Genomic DNA, 22,157 nt, shown 5'->3' with positions numbered 1-22,157 from the left:
ATAACTAAATAAATTTAAGCACCATGACCATTTAATGCGTCTTCAGGTAATCTACATGATCCAATAAAGGGGAAAAATAAAATCTTATCCTTATATAAGGGGTTGTTATATTTTTAATTTATTTTTGAAAAAGGGGAAGATCACTTTTCACTCTCGACTCGTCATAAGTTTTTAGTTCAGTGCTTCAATTTATTTTAAAAATTTGATGCATCACATTAATGTCTATGGGAATATGATTTATTAAAATGATATGAAGCTGCAGTAAAATGCAATTTCATAATTTTTTTCTTTTAACTGTTTATCTTGCCTTTTTGTTTCGTTCATGATTATGATAGATCCGGGACATTTCGAAAGTGTTTGAGGCCTGTGGGCGCTCGTCTTTACATGAGGAATTTTGATTTCTGAATCAGTTCTGAAATGCTCGAGCCCTTTCTGACAGGGCCGAAGCTAGGATTTTTGCCACCCGGGCAAACATGATTCAGCCGTCCGTTGCAAGCAGCATTTTGCCGCCCCGTGCCTCAAAGTACTGGAAGTGCTCGAGCGTCCTCCGCCACTGTGTATTTATGGTTTTGCTGCCTGTACGCTGTACAAATTCCGCCACCCTTCTTCCGTTCCACTCTCATATTCTTGAATACGTATTACTGGAAATATATGCCGCCCATCCGAACTTTCCGCTATGTAGATGTATTGAGAAAAAAATATTAAAAATAAAAAACTTTTTTTACGAGCCGTGATAAGTCATCTCTCTCTGGCCTATAGTATTTAGGAAAATAATCACTTGGGCTGGTTTTTTTTTCTCTTCATTTTGTACCAATTACTTTGCTTTTAAAGTGGTATGTGTACGAAAATTTGACAAAAAAGTTTCGAATTGAGTTTGAAATCTGAAATTGTGTCTATGTTCGAGTTTTTGCCTGGAATGGAGAAATATTTCTACAATATTTTAATATAAACAGCTGAAAAGCATTATATATGCTGATGTTTTGCATTATATATGCTGATGTTTTGCATTATATATGCTGATGTTTTGCATTATATATGCTGATGTTTTGCATTATATATGCTGATGTTTTGCATTATATATGCTGATGTTTTGCATTATATATGCTGATGTTTTGCATTATATATGCTGATGTTTTGCATTATATATGCTGATGTTTTGCATTATATATGCTGATGTTTTGCATTATATATGCTGATGTTTTGCATTATATATGCTGATGTTTTGCATATATAATGTTTTTCGCAAAAAAAGTCAGATTTTTTCAAACACCGCTTGTTCAAGTGTCTTTAAACATTGTATTTCTCTCAGCACTGAGGTGTTACATACTTTGGCATAATTTTTTTAAAATTAAAATGCCGAGAAGAAATTTTGTGGCACAAGATATGGGTAAATTTTGGTTATTTTTGTAAAAGGTTCCACGTTTTTGAAGTTAATATTCGAAAACAAATAACAACTAAAATTGTAAAAGCCCTCGTTCAATTGTTTAAATATATCCAAAGAATTTCAGGGGAAAAAAATCGAGTTTCTAAAGTGAATAGTGAATTTTTAAATGATTTTTAAAAACGGGGGTGTTTCTCATAGGAAAGCATGGAAAGCCACGGTTTCTTTGGGCTTACTTGGTCCCTTTAATAGAGCGATCACTGGCTTCATCTGGCAACCCAGATTCCCCATGCTTTCTCAATGGAGGTGCTAGTGGCGTCACCTCCTGTTATTATTCTTTCCTCCATGGGTCGCGTTAAGACGTCTTCATACAAAGCTGCATTAATTTCAAGCGGCTTTGCCTTCATATATTAAGGAGTTCTAGGTCGCGTCACCTCCTGTTATTCTTTCCTCCATGCTGAGCACCTGTTCGGAAGAGCGCGTGAATGGGCTTTCGCCCTCTACCACGACCTCCTATAAAACCTAGGTGGTCGTGCCTCTACTTAAGATGCCTTCATATACTAAGGAGTTCTACCTCTGATACAGATACAGATAGATTAACGTCCTCTATGCCTGCTTAGGGCTCTAGGACAGCTTTAGTTCAAAACGTCAGAGTGCAATCTTGTATAAAAACATTTGCGAAGATGAACAGGAACAACAGAACTGTGGGGAACAAAGTACAATGAAGAAACAGACTTAGCAAAAAAAAAAAAAACAACAAACAAACTGGTAGATGATGAAAAGAAAAAAAAAACCACAAAAATCTCAGCTTCTAGAAAAATGAAAGCAGCCAATGTTAAAAACGGTTACATTTTCCCATGAAAATTTCAAATTCCTTGATCAAAGTGCTCGGAGTCACTTCAATGAGTGTGTGCCAGTCAGATATCTGATTATTACCAAGGCCTACATTCTGCAGAAAGCATTCCCTAAAAATTGACCATTTAGGACACGTAAATAAGAAATGATTGTTAGATTCACAATTGTTGCCACAGATACAGTTAGGTGAATTTATTTGATGAATTCTGTGAAGGTAACCATTGGTAGGTGCTCTGTTGGTCATGAGACGATAAAAGAGTGATTCAAACTTGCGGCTAGTAAAATAGGGCGAAAATTTTTTAACAGCATCGAAGAAACGATCTGCAACTGGATAAAGGGGTTGATTACAAAAATATTGATGAATTGATGATTGCCAATTTTTGTGTGAAAGATTAATCACATCCTCGAAGTAAGCATATGTAGGGAAAACTGGATTTTCGGAATCAACTGCTGTACGTGCTAGATGATCTGCAAGCTCATTGTAGAAGACCCCCTTGTGGCCTGGACACCAAACTAATGAGATTCTTGTCGCCCGCAATGATGCTAAATATAAGGCATAAAAAGTTGCTAAAACCACGGAATGTGATTTTGGGTTGATGTTGGCGATTGCTTGAATAGCTGATTTGCTATCGGATAAAATTATGTAGTTTTCATTACTGACAATGAATTTTAGTGCTGCGATCATTATTGCAACACATTCTCCAGTGAAGACAGATGAGCAATCATGGAGCGCTGCTTGAAATGAATTACGAGTTTTTGCACAGAAAATTCCAATAGAGGTATGAGCTCCTTTTGAGGCATCTGTAGCTATAATAGTAGAACAAGACCAGAATTTTTGTTCATGTTCATAAAAAAGTTGCTTTGTGAGGAGATCATTTGATGATGTTTGAAATGGAAGAGAACTGGTTGTGAAATCAATATTGGTGATAAGCCAAGGAGGATTCGCAAAAAACAGAGGTTGAAGAGGAATAAGTAAATTGTTATCCTTGATGAATTGAATAATAGAAGGATCCAAAATTTTAGTATGTAAGCCTTGACGGTCAAAACTGAAATTAGAACAGATATGTTTGAACACAGAGCTGTAATGGGAAGCTCTTGCTTTGATAATATGATTAGTAGCATTTTTTAACAAAAACAGTGAAAATGGAGGTTTTCCACAGATGCTGAGTAACAGAGGAATCGGTGTTGAGATTGGAAGACCAGTAGCAATGCGAAGAGATTGGTGATAGATAGCAGAACACTTTTGAATATTTTTCTTGGAGCTATTATGCCACAAGAATGAACTGTAATTCATGAAGCTTGAAGTAATGTTAGAACAGATAGCCAAAAGTTTATCCCCTTTAGCTCCACGAAGCCTGCCTGCAATCAACTTCATAATATTACAAATGTTAATGGCTTTTTTGGAAATGTGATTGATCTGGGGGCTCCAACTCAGCTTTTGATCCCAAATAACTCCAAGAATCTTGATATTTTCCTCGTAATTTATCTGAGCACCGTTGATTTGGATATTTGGGAGAAAAGGAACATTTTTTTTCGTAAAAATGCTGTAACTGCATTTTTCAGTAGACAGAACAAATCCCCACTGATCCATCCAGTTTGAAACAAGGTTTAAGGCAGAATTCAATTCGTCTGTAACAACATTCAAGTCTGATTTACTGATCCAAAGAAAAATGTCATCAGCATAAATGAAGGGATGAATGGAGTTGGGAAGGTGAGAAAAAAATGTCAGAAATATAAATATTAAATAGCCATGGAGAAGTAACACATCCTTGAGGCAATCCCCTTTTTAAGTCAATCCAATCTGACTGATGGTTTCTCCAACTAATGATGCATCTTCTGTCCATCAAAAAATTCTCCATCCATTTAACGAAAGTATCATGAAACCCAAAAGATTTGAGCTTGTATAAAAGAGCAGAATAGATGACAGAGTCATAGGCGCCTTTAATATCAAGAGAAACAATGACGCCAAATTCTTTGAGCCTGAAAGTATTAGAAATAAAGCATTTTAAGTCATTAAGAAGGTTTTGAGATCCAGAACGTGGTTTAAAGGCATAAATGTTCGCTGGGAAGAGTTAGTTCTACCTCTACTTTATACAATACAATACAATAATAATTATACAGGGCTCTCGGCTACTATGACCATCCCCTTATCATTAAAAAAAATTGAGAAAGGAGATGCCAGGAATCCTCTACTTTATTTCTCCTCGATGCGCACACCCTAGGGGTGGCTGTGGCCACAAAATTATAGGGACTGTTTGGAGGTGTCCCGTATTTGCGGATCAAATTTTTAATATTTTTCTCGAAGAAATATGGTCAGTTGTAAACGGACGAGTACGAAATAAAATACGGGTTGTATGGTCATCAAACTCGCATGACTTACAAAGTTGCAGCGGCATCTATAATAGCTTTGTCTGTTTTTTCTCTTTCAAATGAAAACTTGAAAAGGCACAGAACGCTAATACGATGTCATGTGAGGTCAGCGATATTTACAAACAAAAGCCATTGGTGGTGTTTGGTATATTTTACTAGTACATTTGGTGTCAGCTGTGATAAAACCATGAGTTCAATAAATTATAAATTCTCTTTAAACTCATTTATATTATTATTTATAAGTACATTGTTTGTGAAGAGTGAGGGCATTATTCGCCGGAAAGTACGAATTTGAATTTATTTCAATGAAATTTATCAAAAATCAATCACTGACACTAATTTAAAATTTCTTTCAATTTAACTGCGTAAATGAAGAATTTATCCGTTTTGCTTTGTGTTCAAGGCTGTTGATAGTTGTGGTATCAGTTGCCCGTGGGGGGCTAAATGGCTCGAGCCCTGTGGCCCGGGTTAATTATTCTCGCGATTTTCTTTGTCTTTCTAACACTATGAATTGAATACAGATGGGCTCGTGAAGTATCCGTGTCTAGGAGATGGTGTTATGATTACCACACACGTCATGTTGATTGCTATCAGTGAAGTTATTACAGCTAATGCAAAACTAATTTATTTATTGTTGATAGGAAACTAATGTGTAAACGCGGCTGATCGGATAAATTACCACACTTGCCATGTTGATTGCTATCAGTGAAGTTATTACAGCTAATGCAAAACTAATTTATTTATTGTTGATAGGAAACTAAAAGGTAAATGCGGCTGATCGGATAAATTACCACACTTGCCATGTTGATTGCTATCAGTGAAGTTATTACAGCTAATGCAAAACTAATTTATTTATTGTTGATAGGAAACTAAAAGGTAAATGCGGCTGATCGGACAAATTAACCTATCATTCATGTTAATGCTATCTGTGAAGTTATTGTTATCTCAGCTAATAGCAAAACTAATTTATTCATTGCTGATACAAAACTAATGGGTAAATGTTGCTGATCGGATGAATTACCACACCTATCATGTTGATTGTTGTCAGTGAAGTTATTGTTATTACAGCTAAACTAATTTACTCATTGCAGATACAAAACTAATGGGTAAATAATGTGGATGATCGGGTAAATTGTCATACTTTTGTCATGTTAATGTTATCTGTGAAGTTATTGTTATCACAGCTAATGCAAAACTAATTCATTGATTGGTTAATAAATATTATTATTATCCTTATTTGCTGAGAGCACCACTTCCCTCTTCTTCCTTGCCAAGGCCCTGCTATTACAGAGACATACAAAAGCAACACTGTTGGTGGCTGTAGTATTGCTACTGTAGTTGATACACTGCTTAATGCGATTACATCAGGATTCAGGGTTACTGTAATAAGTTGTAATAACCGATTGATAACTATATATCCGAAATAAGTCGGGAAGTGAATATGATGACCATGTGCCCCATTTGGTCATATGGGATGTATGAAAACATTTCAACTCTATTTTTCTTCCCCATATAACTGGTTCCTAAATGTTCAATCGTGCCTTTTTCGTTTTATTTGTTCCAAAACAGGATATTTTTCTTCAAACTAAAATCCTGTATTATTATTATTGAGCTATTTCGGGAAGGGGGGGGGGGTTCAAGATGAAAGGGGCCATTCAAGTATTACGTAAGCAAATTTTTAGCCATTTTTGACCCCTTCCCCTTGTCAGCAAAATTTCGTCATCAGCTCTGCCCCTCTGAATCCTAACGCATATTTTCATAAAGGGTGGTTGATGACGTAAGCATTATCCAAAACCCCCCCTCCCCCATCGATGATGACGTAATACTTGAACGGCCCCAAATGTATACTAATGCCTTTTGTTGAAGAATTATGATAATTGTTTTTCAATGTACAGTACGTTTCATAGATCCTTAAGAAAAAATTTTGGCTGATTTTTTCTGATCAACTGAAAGAAACTGACCAAGAACTTGAATGTATGAACTATGTGTACATCTACCTTCCAAGTAGAAAGGGAAAGTTACATATACTTGAATTTTTGTGCTTTTGTGGTGATTGAATCATTACTAAATGTTTCTTTTTCCCTCCTTTTCAGCTTTCATATAATCTGACTTGCGATTCAGCAGCAGAAAGAGAAAATTCTAATGACGTGCCAAACTTAAATCTAGTTCACGTTATTGCAGATGGCCCGGAGGATACAATACATTATTTGTGGACGACCTATAGCTTACCAACCATTATAGTTTCACGAACTGCTCATAATACTTCTCTTCATATTGATTGTGAAGAAGTCAGTAGGTTCCAAGAAGGATCCATATCATTCTCTAATCCACCTCAATACTCCACTGCGCTGGTCTTAAATGAAGTATTTAAAAGTTTTTCCTTGTTTTGATATAATTATTCAAAGCTTGTCTTGAGTATATGCAGTGTAATCTCTTGATTAAGCCAACCAATGGGACTGAAATTCTTTTAGGGAGGAAAATACATTAAAGTTCACTGTTTCTCAAAGCATGCATCATGACTCCCAGGGGGTGTCATATTGAGCCATTGATTTACTGAATAATAAGAATAGAGACAAGAGTTTACCTGATTCTCTCAGTTATTATTTTCTTCAAGGCATCACAGGTTATTTAGGCCTGTGGTACCCAACTTCGAGGCAGAAATATCAGCTTATGTCCCCATTAAAAAGTGTTGTCACAGAGAGCAACAGGCCTGCAAATGGTACAAATATTCAATCATTACACTTCTGAAATATAGATGGCAGCACTGAAAAACTAGGCACAACACTAGATACACACTCAGATTTATACACACACACACACTTGTACTTCCAGCGCAACTCACTAAGCAATAAATTTCCCAAGGCCAAAGACTTGAGTTGTGCTTGGTTTGAAAGAAGGAAAAAGGTTATTTAGTCTCTCCTCACACAGGAGTACTGAAATTGATCTAGATTAGCATAGAGATATCTGAAGGATATTTGACTAGACTTGAGTTGTCCATTTTCTTTCACACAGCACTACTAAAAAACACTTCAGAACCCAGGAAAATAATTACATAGTCTCTATTTCCTTACCTTGACATGTTTATGAGAATATTTGCCAGTACTACATAGTGAGAAGATGCACCAGACATTTATTTAAAACTTTACTATTTATGAGTACATACGAGGTGATTCAGAAAAGGTGGGAAAAACTTTAAGAGGCGATAGTACATACCAACACAAACAATTGTCATCAAAGTATGCGTGGTCTAACATGAAACGCAAACACACTAGCACTTTAGAAATGGCCACTCCGCAAACATTAAAACTGCATTGCTGTTGAAATGTATCGGGAGAAAAATAACACCATGAATACAAATGTAACCTGGGGAAGAAGAAGAAACCGTATGCACATCTGCGTCACTGGACGCCAGCCTCGTTTCATGCTGCTACCGATGCAAGCAACCAAATGCTTTTGGATTGGGCAACTGCCTGTGGGGAAAATGCTCACTTTACATTTGTGCTGCCTCTGTGATACTTCCATTTGCAGCTCCGTGAATGTAATGCATATCTGCTTTTTCAGTATTACTAAAGTGCACCATTATCCCGTGCGTTACAACTGTTAGAATGGTTGCATGCTAGAATAACTTCACAGGGCTGGCGTCCGCACCTTTTATTTACTTTGACACAGATTTGCATACGATTTCTTCTTTCCAGGTTACATTTGCATGCATGGTGTTCTCCCAATAAATTTCAGCAGAAATGCTGTTTTAACGTTTGCTGAGCAGCCATTTCAAAATGTGTTAGCACTTTTGCATTTCATTTTAGACCATGCATTTTCTTTGATGAAAATTGTTTGTTTCTGTGTGTACTACCACCTCTTAGTTTTTCTCATTTTTTTCTGAATCACCCTGTATACTACTGCCAAAGCCCAAAATTGTCCAGTTGACCCGGCCAATGTCAGAATTACAGGGTTTTGCCAGCTCCTATATATCGATCCCTAGGATATCAATATTCTGATTCCTTAGATCGTTAGGTTTGCCATTGCTAACCATAATTATCACAAAAATGTATGACAATGGTGTCAATTATCCCTGAATCATAGGGGTCAATATATTGGGGCCGACAAAAGCCTGAAATTGACTGGGCCAACTGTCCCGCTTTTGGGTTTTGGCAGTAAACTTTTTTATAGACTCTAGGAGGCATCTTGAGGCAAGAATTGTGAATGATCAATTAACTAACATTTGAGCAATTGTATGTATACTTGAAAAACATTATCAGCTTGTGAAAAGGCTCGCTACAAACATAAAGAAATATTTTAGAAATCACGATGCTGGATTGGGGAGACTTGCTTCATCAGTCAACCAGCTGCATAGGTATTCTGGTCCCCCAATACCCTTGTTTGAGTGGCGCCACAGAAATAATTGTGTCAGGTTGCCTATATATATAGAGGCCCATCATATCAGCAACAGCGCCGATAACTCGCCGATTGGCGAGATCATGACACTAAGGGAAAGGCTAGGAGCTCACAAGAAGATTGTATCTAGGCAATATCTGTATCACTAATCGAGGAGGGCCAGCAGCCGGTGTCAAACGTTTAATATGAACCTCTGCCTTGTTCCACGTGTACCTGAGAGGTTTTACTGTGGTAGCCAAGGCCATAGTGAGAGGGGAACTGTCCCTCTTAAAATGTGAAAAAATGACTAGAAAAAACATGGCCATATCTATTGTTCGATTGACTTTGGTCCTCTCTCCTAAAATTCAAGTGGTCTCCCTCTGAAAGAAATTTTTGGCTATTGGCCTGATGGCGTAGCTAACCTTAATAATGTTATGAAAAATATTTAGTCATTATTTATCATGTATTATGCCATTTTTCACATGTGAATAACCATTAATGCAATTCTCTATTGCCAAGTGGGCATGTTTGGCAATAGTCCTGATAAGTTTGTGATACCATGACACTAAGGGAAAGGCTGGGAGCTCACGAGAAGATGGTAGAATTTCCTTGAAGCTTCTCCCATACCTATGGAGTAGCGGCACCAAAAGAGATCTAATAGCAGTTTGTACAGGTCTGTCATTTAGGGGGGGGGGCAATGGCCCTCCCCCGGCTTTTGAAAATACACTAAAAATGAAATGACGGCCCTGAGTTTGTAGAATTTTATTTTGAAGACAAGTTCTTATTTGTAGCTTGTGTTTCAAATCGCTGCTTGTGAATACGTACACATAGTTGTTCTGTAAAATAAATTTGTGTTGTCCGTGCTTGCGAGAGACATTATCCGGAACAATATACAAATACTTTTTGAAACATTTTTCAGCCATTATGAATGTACCTTACCATATTACAAATTTTTGGTTCTCTTATAGAGCACCTCAACCTGTGATAACCAGGACTCTGGAAACTTTCTAGAGCTTTGGATGCTTGGTTTGAGCTTTATGAAAAAGATTCTGATTTTTGAACTACAGTAATTTTCGAGTTACTTGTTCCCATTGTACAAAGTACTGTGTACTACAAAGTGCCACATAGATCTGGTTTCATTAACAGAATGTTCCCTCTATGTAGCTGGGGACTGTAGGTAATGTCCGGGTGGACTTGTATAGAGTAATACTACCCTGAATTTTGGAGTAGGTTTTAATAATCAAATCATTGCTGTTCTAAAAACAGCCCTGGCGGTGGTGGTGCCATTTTAATACCTGGTGTTCATTTGGGCATGATCTGGAGGAGGGGGATTGAGTGCTTAAAGAGCCTTATGATAATGAGATGTGGTTAAGATTTTCAAGATTGAGCATATGAATCAGCAGGCTTTTTTAGTCAGCTAGAGCAGTGTTTCTTAACCTTTTTTTGACCATGGCCCCCTTTGAACCATATTTTTTTCTCGTGGTTCCCCTGTCTTACCCAGAGTCTTTAACTTCCATCTAGAAGCAAGATTCTTTATATGCATTGAATTGATTTTTTTCAGTGAATTTATACTGAATGAAAATTTTGCAAAGAAGATTGGCCTCCAGACCACTGGCTTAGAATTTACTGATCTCCCCGCTAGTCCGAGTTCTATTCAGGACTGTCTCAACATCATGGGCCCCCCCCAGTTTAAGTGATGCTATGGTAGTCCCATACTTAGCTGGAAATAAACAGCCCACATTATTCTTACTTATTTTCAAAATTAATTGTACTATACAAAATATCATAAGGTGGGGTCACTTATGGACTGTGGGGCCACTGGGCATGACCCTTCACAAGAGTGGGACTGACAGAGCTGCAGCCCGGAGCCTGATATGGTTTTCATCATTTTTTGTTTTTCACATTAAATTTAATATAGAGGAGTCTGTGAAAAATCTAGCCGGGGGCCTGCGAAAAACCCCATCCTAGGGAACTTGTTGTGAAATGCGGTGAGGCCCGGGTGGGTCCATGCCCTAAAACGGCCCTGGCTTTATGGGTGGTTTTGTTGGATTCTGTTAATGTATAGTCACTAATATAAAAGCTTTATATTTCTTCACAATTTAATTTTTCTGACATGAATGTCGCTCTCCACTTGTTAATACAAGATATACAGAAGACTGGATGTTGTGAAGATATTTATTATTTGAGATGTTAATTTTTTAAGGAAGGAAAAAACTCATCTCTGCCTCTACCGGGAGTCGAACCCGGCAATCGAGGAACCCGGGTTCGACTCCCGGTAGAGACAGAGATGAGTTTTTTCCTTCCTTAAAAAATTAACATCTCAAATAATAAATATCTTCACAACATCCAGTCTTCTGTATATCTTGTATTAACAAGTGGAGAGCGACATTCATGTCATATATATAGCCCTCTGGTGGCTCGTCGTCCATGAGCTATTAGCTGATTGGTTCACCGTCCATTGCACGGTTCCGTTCAGCACATATACACTCTAGCGAAGGAAAATCTCTATCTCCTCTGTAGCTTAGTGGTCAGAGCACTCGTCCGGCAATCGAGGGACCCGGGTTCGACTCCCGGTAGAGGCAGAGATGAGTTTTTTCCTTCCTTAAAAAATTAACATCTCAAATAATATCTTCACAACATCCAGTCTTCTGTATATCTTGTATTAATTTTTCTTATCAGCTCTCTGCAGCCCTCCAAAGCACCTGTCATGGCCCCTTTCTCCATTTTCTTCCGTGCCCCCCTTGAATTATCCCAGTACCACTAGGGGCTCAACCAGGGCCCAGGCCCCTTGGTTGAGAACCACTGAGCTAGAGCACCTCAGATAAATCAATATGCATGGAGGACCCCATAATGCTCTTAAAACAGCCCTGGGGCCTGGATCTCAATCTCTCTACATCTGATCAGCTTACTTGGGTACTTACATAACTATCCCTGTGTCGGAATAGAATGTATTTGCTTAGGCTGATATCTTGTTTGATCCTGCTAATACAGACATATGAACCAAATGGCGATGTAATCCCAAGTTATCCGGTAGAAGGGGGAAGGTATCCTATTTTCCTTCTTATTGTTATAAAAAATTAAGACTGAAGGTGATATTGAACATAACAGCGGTCTTGGAGGAACCCATAAATGAATATAGCTGAAAAGAACATTTCTGCTGTTAAAATACTGCTTCAATATCTAGCATTAAAAGAGTTGGTGCTTTTTTTTTGCATCTGTTTAGCTATGGCGATACACTGATACTGATGATCTTGTCAACATCATACACGGCAGCAATGTCACAAACTACAGCCCTAATGATTTCTCTTGGAGCAGCCTTAACGAGAGCTTGTCATTTTCCGAGGACATGGTTTCGGCATTCTCAGCAGCCAATGGTACTGATGATATATTCTTGACAGGTGGGACGTTCAAAGTACAGGTAGGCCTAACTCAATTGTTTGTGTATTGATTCCTATAGGCCTCATAATTGTTTTTATCATGCATGTTATACTGTTTGTCTTTATTGTATTTCTAAGTAGTTCTGCAGTGGAAATTCAGATTTTTTTTTCTGGAATACAACAGTGTATGTTTGATGTTTAAAATGCTAATTTTATTTCCATTTCACAATGTTATTAACTCTTTACCGCTCAGATATTTTTTCCCAAAGTTCACTCGCCCAAGTTTTGACTACTTTCTTTCTCCCCCACCCTCCCATTTGATTTAGACATGCCTTTCTGTTTCCAGCTTCTGACAAAAGCTTTCGTCTTTTCTGCCTCACAAAAGCCCCCAAAACATACACCGATACTCTCTATCTGGGCAGCATAGGCGGAGATAGACTTGGAAGTCTGGGGGGGGGGGGGGCAAGATGATGATGATGATGATTCATCTATACATATATGCATTAGATCAGTCGACTTCACCTTCGATGCTGGGGGGGGGCGCAATGCCTTCCACGCCCCCCCCTCATATCTCCGCCCATGCTGGGCAATCGTGGACTTTAAAGGGTTAATACAGCAGTATCATGGTACTCTTCAGTAGTTTGATGTGGAGTACCAAAGAATATAATATAAGAAAATATAAGAAATGCAGCCAAACCTTGTTAAGGGCCCATTCTTAAAGGAGCAAAAATATGACCCAGTATAACATGGCCCGATTAATTGAGTAAGCCATGCGCAGTGTAAGCAGTGATCCAATAAAAAATGTTTTTTCCCCTTTTGGGTAAAAAAATTGTCATTACACCATGTGCTACAAAGTTGTGCAGAAGAAACAAGAGTCTATAAACTTTCGGGACATAGCATATAAGAAAATGTGCAGGGTGTTCTGTTAATGGACAGACAAACTCAGAGGGTTGTTAGTAGACATCAAGAAGAACGAAAATTGAAATAGAACATGGTGTCGCAAACCACTTTGAGAGGGTGAAAATTGCAAAAAGCACATGCAGGTTTTGACGTCATGCTGGAATGACAAAAAGTACAATAATAACTACAAAAAAATTTATTTGATTAATTATTACAGGAGTTGTTGGAAGTTGTGGCCGCTGACGTCATTGCACAGCAACCTAAAAACGATTCCCAGATGCGCTCAAAGATACTAAGTATGCTTATGGTAATTTATGTCATCCCTAGCTCATGATCCTAACCAAGCGCATGCTGCTTACTTCAGATATGGTGAGCGAACCCACAAATGCATTCAGCGATCAACTGACATCCACCTTTCGTCTCCTCTGGACTCAGAGCTTGCATGCGTTTTTTTTTCAATTTTCACCCTCTCAACATGGTTTGTGACACCATGTTTCATTGCAATTTTTGTTCCTCTTGATGTCTACTAACAACCCTCTGAGTGTTTGTCAGTCCATTAACAGAAAACCCTGTATATGGCTATCACAATGCAGAAAATTTAAGCCTTTAAGTGCAATCGTCTAACTTTCAAATTAGTGGTGATTAACTGTAATGTCAAAATGAGTGCATTCTCTAAATAATAAGAAAAAAGGAAGTGTAATTTTTGCTTATATAAAATGAATTTGTGGTTTTTTTTCTTTATAGTTTTCAGTTTCTGCTGTTGTGACGCAAAGTACGAAGTACCCTCATCTATGGTTTACTGGCAATGCCACCGAAATGGCACTTTACCTAATTGATTTGGGTATTTTGGATGCCAAATCTAGATTTGCAGCCAGCCTGACCGTGATGACCTCATCTCCAAAAAACAAGGAACGATGGAGAACCAAGAATGATGAGTCTATGAATGACGAATATTCACCAGGTGTATTCACTGTGAGAAAATTTCTTTCTTTCGTTTATTTATTTAATTGTCATCCTATGTTTCTTTTTGAATAATGATATAACATATTTGTGTGTATTTATATGTCAAGTCTCAAATCAATACATTACCGTGGTTCATGCATTACTGTTTGCAGTAGGTGCTTCCAATTGCAATTTGAAATCGATGGATTTCATATTCCTTGAAAAATAATGAGATATTATGTAATATGCATCTTTTGTCCCATTTTTTCTCCCATCAAAAATCTTTCACGAGTTTCAAAATTTTCAAATTTCAACCTTCAAAAAAAATTTTAACATATATATGAAAAGATCATACAATTATAAAAGAATCTCCTTATTTTAAGTGGTTCTTGTGAATGCCTATTGGATGGAATGCCCTTATGTTGAAGGACCCTTTCTCCTCAATAAGGATTCCAAGAAACCCAGACCTAGAGAAATGAAATGGTGGTTCACAGGGGCGTCAGAATTGTTTCAGACATGTGGGTGCTCGTCTTGGGCTTTGTGTAGTAGAATATGTGGATTTTTGAATCAATTCTGGGGTCCCTCGGGTCCAAGCTACAAAATTCTGTGTGTGCTCGAGCACCTACAGCTCCCCTGGCTTTAATGCTACTGGTTAGTCATGCAACAGTCACGCACATTTAATTTTCAGACATTACATTCTCTCTCTCACTATATAACAAACAGATTATACCAAAAACCGAAATTCTCCAATCACAGGTCAAGATAAACATAATCTTTGTTCATTTTTTTTTTGAAAAATCTTTGTGGGGTTGTTAAACTGGATGAAAAATAACATGGGATGAATAGGAAAACATTTTTGGACTTATCGTATATCAGCCAATATAATGGAAGGGTCGTTATAACGCATGGTCATTATAATGAGCGTCAACTGTAATAGTCTAAGAAATGGTCATTTTAAAGATTTATTGTTTACTTTTAGTTTACAATAATGCACTTTCATGTATTAGGCTGGTCATCCACAATATATTGGCAAGACTGATCCCATTACATAGAAAGTAGGGAAATGCCTTCCACTAGAAACGATTTTGAGCAGTGACAGCAGCATATCCGAAAAATTTGTGATATTATATGACTAGCTGGCTTTGCATATGTGCACAGTGCAATTGTTCACTTTTTTTTCGCACCTCTCTCACTGTTTTTTCTCCCTCTCCTTACTCCATCTCTCTTTCCTGCGGGAATATGGGAGTTGAAATTTGCTAATTGCTGTTTATGGGTTATGATGGTAAGTAGTAATAGTTTAATCATTAATGTTCATTTATTCACAACATGAATGCCTTCTCTGAGTTTGTGTCAGATGTCTCATTAAATATGGACTTGATAAATACAAGTCTTCTGGATCAATTTCTCAAAAATTTTAGTTTTTCAATATTTTCTCAAGGTTAAAATCAAACACATTTGTCTGCATGGAGTGCAGTCGCGAATTGAGTAGCATGTAAAGATTGTTTTCAGTGGACGACGTCAGATGCCCTTAGTAATCTGACTTGATGACAGCTGTTGTTGCTCACGTAGCCTGCCATGTGTTGTCTCTTCCAGTAGACGGCCAGCCTTACCCAGAAATTAGTGATACAGACAACTCCATTAACACTCGGGTGGTGAAAAATACCAATGTTAGACTCCCTCAAAATAACAAAAACAAGTGAATTTAAAAAAATCATTGAAAGCAATTTTATGTGAGATATAAAAAATATTGTTTTAACGATTTCAAAATCTTTTTAGAAAATATTTTAGAAAAGCGTAAAAAAAATCATTATAAAGGGATTTATTCTTACATAGAGCATCATTGTAGAGCGTTTTCACTGTAGAAAATAATGAGCCTATTTTGAGTTCAATGAGGAAAATAATGTGTCTGAATTAAGAGTTACAGTAGATCACACTTTAACTTTAAAAAAACAGCATTAAAAAACATTTTTAAGGAGAAATCTTTATTAGCCCTAGTTAGAGTTGGGACAATGAAAATAAGTCTAAGCATACTAAGCAAGCAGGATCGACTGTATTTACAGGCAAACCTCATTAAGACAAACTCGTTGAATACTAATTAAATATTTTTCATGTTGGATATATATAATAAAATTCGTGTTTTGTTTGTTAATACAAAATTTGGTATGTAAGAAATGTTTTCAGGGTCTTCCTCAACCTTGTCTTGATAAGGGTTCAACTGTATTGATATTTGTTTTGATTGATGTTATTATTACCTTTCTTCCTCAGGTGAAAAGCGTCCTGTCTCCGTGTGAAGTTGGCAGTGAGAAATGCAAAGGTTTTGTGTCATGGAAGCCTGTGGCTTACATCGGATCTACTCCCACGGTAGCAAATTCATCTGATGCAAAGATGTCTCCTTTGAAATATGAAGTCCTTTGCCCACCAAGCATCGCTGTTGCATTTTTTGGCAAAGATCCACTTTCTATCGTTTCATGGAAAATGACATTTGGAACTAGCGGAGATGGATTTTATTCCGGAACGAATTACACTACATGGTAAAACTATGGTTTGTTGTTTGTGCATAAAATTTCATGCATAAAACTATAAAGGATAATGTTATTGGAACTATATTATTCTTGTCTTTTTTAATAGGTGGTCCAACCAGGGTGTTAGTTACAGACAGGGCTTCAACTAAATACTTTGCCACTTGGGGAGAGCACCTAATTTAATGCCCCCATGTAATGTAGAAGAAACAGTTAAAGGGTAGATTCAGTGCTCCCCTCAGTCCAGCGCCCAAGGCACCAGACCCGCCTGCCCTGGTTACAGATACATAATCTTCTGAGCACTGGGTAAGGAAAAGGGTCCCTGTGCTTGTGGGCAACATGGTGATGACCAAGCTTTTCCTTCCCACCCAAAGATGACTAAAATGTTACAATGTAACAAAGGTAACAGTTGATGAAGTAGCTGTTAGCTGTTTTTTATAATAAATTTGAACATTTGTGCATGCAACCGCATAAAAGTTTTTTCCTTGTGTTGTTGACACAGCGCAGGCAACATTTGACATTTTAATGAGACCCACAGGCAGCTAAGCTATATTGTACATGTTACCAAAGGGTTTGCGAGCCATGCATTAAAGATCCCTGCTGTAAAGCTTCCCAGTTTTATAGTACATCCCCTTTTTTCCCTCACTTGTGTCAAGTACAAGATAGCCTCAGTGGTAGCATGTACGTGCCTGCCATCATGAGGGCAAGTGTCAGGTTGGTATTTTTGTTCCTGAAAAAAAAAATCAAACAGGGAGGGGGGGGGGGGTATCCACAAATTGCACCATAGGTGCCAGAACCTGCCCTTTCCAGTAAATTTTGTATGTAGGAGGACAGCAGTCTGTCACGACGTGTATTCTTTAGCAAGTGACAGAAACAACCTGTTCATTTGATCATTTTTGTCACACCACGGTCATTTTCTGCACAAGAGGGCTAATTAGACCGGGACCTACAATTTCTTGCCAATTCCGAACGGCTGGCTTGTTGTTGTTTTTTTTTTTTGTTATACTCATCGTTTGTGATCTAACCCCTCGATGGGGGACTCTCTGCGGTATCAATTTTTCTGTGGTCATGTCGCCATTTCTGTTGTACCCCTGTGCCAGGAAAGTTTTCTGCCAAGGTCGAACCGGGTATCAAACTCGCGACACCTCTAAACATCCTTTGGTACTTTAGGCGAGTATCTTAGGCGACCTGGGCTACCACGCCCGAAGTAACCTGTGATTGAATGGATGACTGAGATAGTGAATGAGTGAGAGAACCGAGTTCCTCTTGTCTACTCACTCGTTCAAGAAAGCTATGTGGCAGCAGGGCTCATATTTACATGATTTGCCCACACTTTTCAAATCGTTCCCCATTATTCTTTAATTTTTTTCCTGGAGTGCTTGCATGTCACCTGAGACGCCATTACTCGTTTGTTTCAATATAATTTTCTGACATACAAGTATTAAATGGTTAGAATGATACTAACATACTAAAAAAGTTCTTTTAAAAATAGTAAGTTTGTTTAGAGCACTTTTCAACTGTGTGAAGCGTGGAAAGTGCCAATATATGACGAGGAAGACAACAGATTTTCTTTTAATGATAGTAATGTACAAAGAAATAAAAAATGAATAAATGGCCAACTTTTTGATTTTTGAATAATTAATCAAATTTTCATTCAACTAATTCCTTTTCTTTTACTTTTTATTTTTAATTCTTTCTTTTCTCACTATTTTCATATATCTATATATTTATGTGTGGTTTGATATTTTATATTCATGCATGTATTACAATTTTTTTTAAACATTTGCATTGATACCAAATGGCATCTACTGGTGCTATATTGCGCTTTTGAATTGCATCCGTATGTTGTTCTTCTACATACTGATCTGATTTATCCTTTCTTTTTGTATTACACTATATTGCAATTTTTTAGTTTCCTGAATCGTATTTGTTTGTTGTTGTTACTTACGTTTGTAAGCCTCGTGGCTTCCTCTGTGGAACACCAGGAGTTGTTTCTGTAGGACCCAAATGAAAAAAAAACAGTGTTGATTGTTTTGCCTATAATGTTTTGTTAGTCATTCAGTTAGGGTAATAGTTTTAATTTTGATCAGAGAAATCTATATAAATAATCAATATCAGTCATGTAAAGCTGGATCCACACCCTCATCGCTGCACAGCTTCAACCCATGGAAAACCACTTTTTTAGATGTGGTTAGAACAGTGCAGGCTATTTTAATGGTAGATTTTACATAACCACCCCTTCCCAAAACCAGATTTTTGCAGCTCAGAATGCAATCGCGTAGCACAGCCAGTGTTGGCTTGGCTTAACTGTTTGAAAGTTATATTAATTTTAAATTTTACAATTTTGTATAGGGACAGACTTTCAAGTCTATCTCTGTCTATGGGAGGAAATGATATACAACCTCTGACAATAAAGTTCGGTGAATAGTAATGTAACATTAACGTAGATGAAATGTTAACAAAAGTTACCTTACTGTCCTTCGAAATAGTCACCTCCCATTACTATGCACCGCTGAGATCTCCTATACATGTCCTGGAACCTTTGCAAGAAGTCTTCTTTTGGGATGGAGTTCAAAAGCCTCGTCACGTTTCGTTGGATGTCAGGAATATCGTCAAATCTCTTTCCTTTCAAAACGAGTTTGAATCGTGGGAATAGGAAGACGTCTGGAGGATTGAGATCTGGTGAGTATGGTGGATGTTCAATTTGCACCACCCCCTTTTTTGCCAGGAACTGTTTGACGATATTGGCTGTGTGAGGGCGAGCATTGTCATGAACAAGAAACCATGAACCTTGTTGTGCATACTGAGGTCGTACACTGCATAGACGTTTCATGAAACGGGTCAAAATTTCAATGTACCTTGCAGCATTAATCGTCGTTCCCTCAGGTAGAAATTCTTTGTGGATAATGTTTTGACTATCAAAAAAGGTGATTAGCATCGTTTTGATGCATGATTTTTCTGCTCTGACCTTTTTCCGACGAGGTGATGCAGGAGAACGCCATTCCATGCTTTGGCGTTTCATTTCAGGGTCGTACCTGAGACACCAGGATTCATCCTCAGTGACTTAAATTGATCTTTTGTTCGTTCATTTTCCTGTTCTCAGTTAAAAACCAACGCACTAAACGAGCACTTTGTAAAACAAGTCTTTCACGGAACACAAACGACGCTCAACTGAACAACGGTGGCTGCAGATGGTCAACACCTGTCGCCACGCATGTGCAGTATTTTGCTTCGCCAGTGTTGCCAGATCGGCCGTTCTGACTTCATTCACCGAACTTTATTGTCAGAGGTTGTATATATATATATATATCATTTCCTCCCATAGGAGTTCAACAGAAATTGATTAAAACACAATATTTATAAAGGTATTTTTCTTCAATATTTAATTTTTGTTGGGGTGGGGACTTGCCCTTTAAATGCTCCTTTGCGGGCCAGTGTAGTTTCCTAGATAGGGGACTCGTACCAGTCTCTGAGGCTTGGAAGACATAGGCCTTTATATGGTGCCTTCATTTCCAACCCACCTTGTAGTAAATTGTTATATGGCAATGTGACCGGAGTTGGTGTGTGGTAAAGTAATAGTAGGCTAGGCGGTTTTTTGGCCCAGCTTACTTAATTTTTCTGTCAGTGCATAAATTCTGCTTATGCGATACTTTAATGGCTCCTATGGTTATGAAAGTTGAAGATTTCAGACAATGGTATTTATGAGTACCCTGGTCCTTACTAAACTATGCAAAACCTTAATAATCCTGATTTCAGAACATGTATTATTAATTGAGAGATAATTTTTAGTAATTCTTTTTGTTGCTTCTTTTTTTTTTTTGCTTATGTATCAGGTCTCTGATGATGGGATTAGGACATCCGATTTCAGATTCGTTGTCCTTGTTGGCTATTGTTGTGATCACGGTCGGGCTTGGCGCACCATTTCTGATATTTGTAGCTGGAATCGTGTATATGGGGTACAGGAGGTACAGAAAGAATGGCGATGACCTGCTTTTAGAGGGATGAAAGAAACACTTGTCAAAACACAGCCCCCCCCCATTGTTATATATATCCATAGTCCATGCTGTTTAATTTCTACATTTAATTTGTTTTTCACATCAATTGTTATCGATAAATGTGAGTGATTGATTCATATACTGTTATGAGCTTGGAACTGTGTGACTTTCATTATGAAGTATTATAATGATTTTATCATGTACAAAATGTTACATGTGTGGCCCTGTAAATTCCAAATCAAAGTTTCCTGTGATTTTTACCAAATCTCTCGAGAAATTAGATGTTTATCTCTTAAAAGTTTGATCTCTTGAGAAAGTAATGAAATCACTATAATATAGCGAAGAACTATTTTACAACAAAATTAATTAATGAGATCTGGAAGTAACTAGACATTCATTTTTTTGTGTATGAATTGTATACAAATACATATTTCATGTAAATAGGCTATAAATTGTATATTTTGTATTATTAATGAAAGTGCATATTTTTTGTGATACATAAACCTAATTTATTTACTTAACATTGTTTCATTTATTTTTTGAGTGAATCTACAGTGTTCGTAGCAGCTAGGGAAAGTCAGGGAAATGAAAAATGATCAGAAGAGGTAAATGTAAAATGTAAATGTCTCCATAGCTTAGTGGTAGAGTACTCGTCCAGTACATGAGATACCGGGGTTCGAGGGCCAGTGGAGGCAGAGATGAATTCCCCCTCCCCCCACAAAAAAAAAAAAAAATCAGCATCTCTACATATAGCCAGTTTTCTGTATATTTTGTAGTAGGGGCCATTCAAGTATCACGTCAGCAGATTTTTAGCCGATTTTTGATCCCCCCCCCACCCCATCAGCAGTAACAGCGGCACATGCCCAGATTACTTAGTGATCCTCGGCATAATTACAGATCATTTGAGTGATGCTCAGCACAGTTCCAGGTGGTTCCCATTGAGCGGCACAGTCACATTTCCAGATCACTTGGAGGATCAGCGGACATTTACAGATCACTTATCAATAAGTGAAGTGCGAATAAGTGTTTTGCGAAGAAGGTTAGCGGAAGTTTTCAAAGGCCGGTTGGAATCAGTAGGGGTGGTAAGTCAATGGGAAGAATTTAGTACGAAGCTGTCCTCTGTTTTGCACGACGTCATACCCTTTGTTCGAAAAAAGCGTGTTTGTACATCACACCCTCTATGGTTCACGGATAGCGTGCGGAACCTTTATCTTGAAAAGAAAAGAGCATTCAGAGAGTATAAAAGTAGACGAGGTGACCTATCATTGTTTACTGATAAAAGAAGACTGTTGAAGAAAGCGATAAGGGATAGTAAAAAGCAAGTTGAATCTAGGTTGGCAGATAACATTGGCTCTGACCCAAAATCATTTTTTCGATACGTCAATAATGGATGTAAGGGGACAGTTGGCCCCCTCTCGATAGGAGGCTCAAAAGTAGAGAGCAA

At 37.7% G+C, this 22,157-nt stretch overlaps 1 protein-coding gene across 1 annotated transcript; it reads left to right on the top strand.

Moving 5' to 3' along the window:
* The first annotated feature begins 4,719 nt into the window (after positions 1-4,719).
* Positions 4,720-21,232, top strand: LOC149071533 (glycosylated lysosomal membrane protein-like). The gene is made up of 6 exons (XM_089247732.1): positions 4,720-4,889; positions 6,700-6,969; positions 12,204-12,398; positions 14,002-14,229; positions 16,465-16,730; positions 20,552-21,232. Exons 1-6 carry the CDS (start codon positions 4,794-4,796, stop codon positions 20,721-20,723), a joined length of 1,227 nt encoding a protein of 408 aa, XP_089103858.1. The 5' UTR covers positions 4,720-4,793; the 3' UTR covers positions 20,724-21,232.
* Positions 21,233-22,157: the final 925 nt, after the last annotated feature.

Source organism: Pholcus phalangioides, unplaced genomic scaffold, assembly GCF_987345545.1.
Source record: "Pholcus phalangioides strain wild (caught in Gottingen) unplaced genomic scaffold, Ppha-v1.0 ptg000018l_1, whole genome shotgun sequence".
In the NCBI taxonomy this organism is placed as follows: domain Eukaryota; kingdom Metazoa; phylum Arthropoda; class Arachnida; order Araneae; family Pholcidae; genus Pholcus; species Pholcus phalangioides.
This window is presented reverse-complemented; position numbering and strand designations above follow the sequence as displayed.

Excerpts from the sequence above, each read along its gene's own strand:
- LOC149071533 (XM_089247732.1), top strand. The coding sequence starts at position 4,794 with ATGAGTTCAATAAATTATAAATTCTCTTTAAACTCATTTATATTATTA. Across the intron at positions 6,970-12,203 it reads CTGCGCTGGTCTTAAATGAA|CTATGGCGATACACTGATAC; the intron begins GTATTTAAAAGT and ends GCATCTGTTTAG. Across the intron at positions 12,399-14,001 it reads GTGGGACGTTCAAAGTACAG|TTTTCAGTTTCTGCTGTTGT; the intron begins GTAGGCCTAACT and ends TTTTCTTTATAG.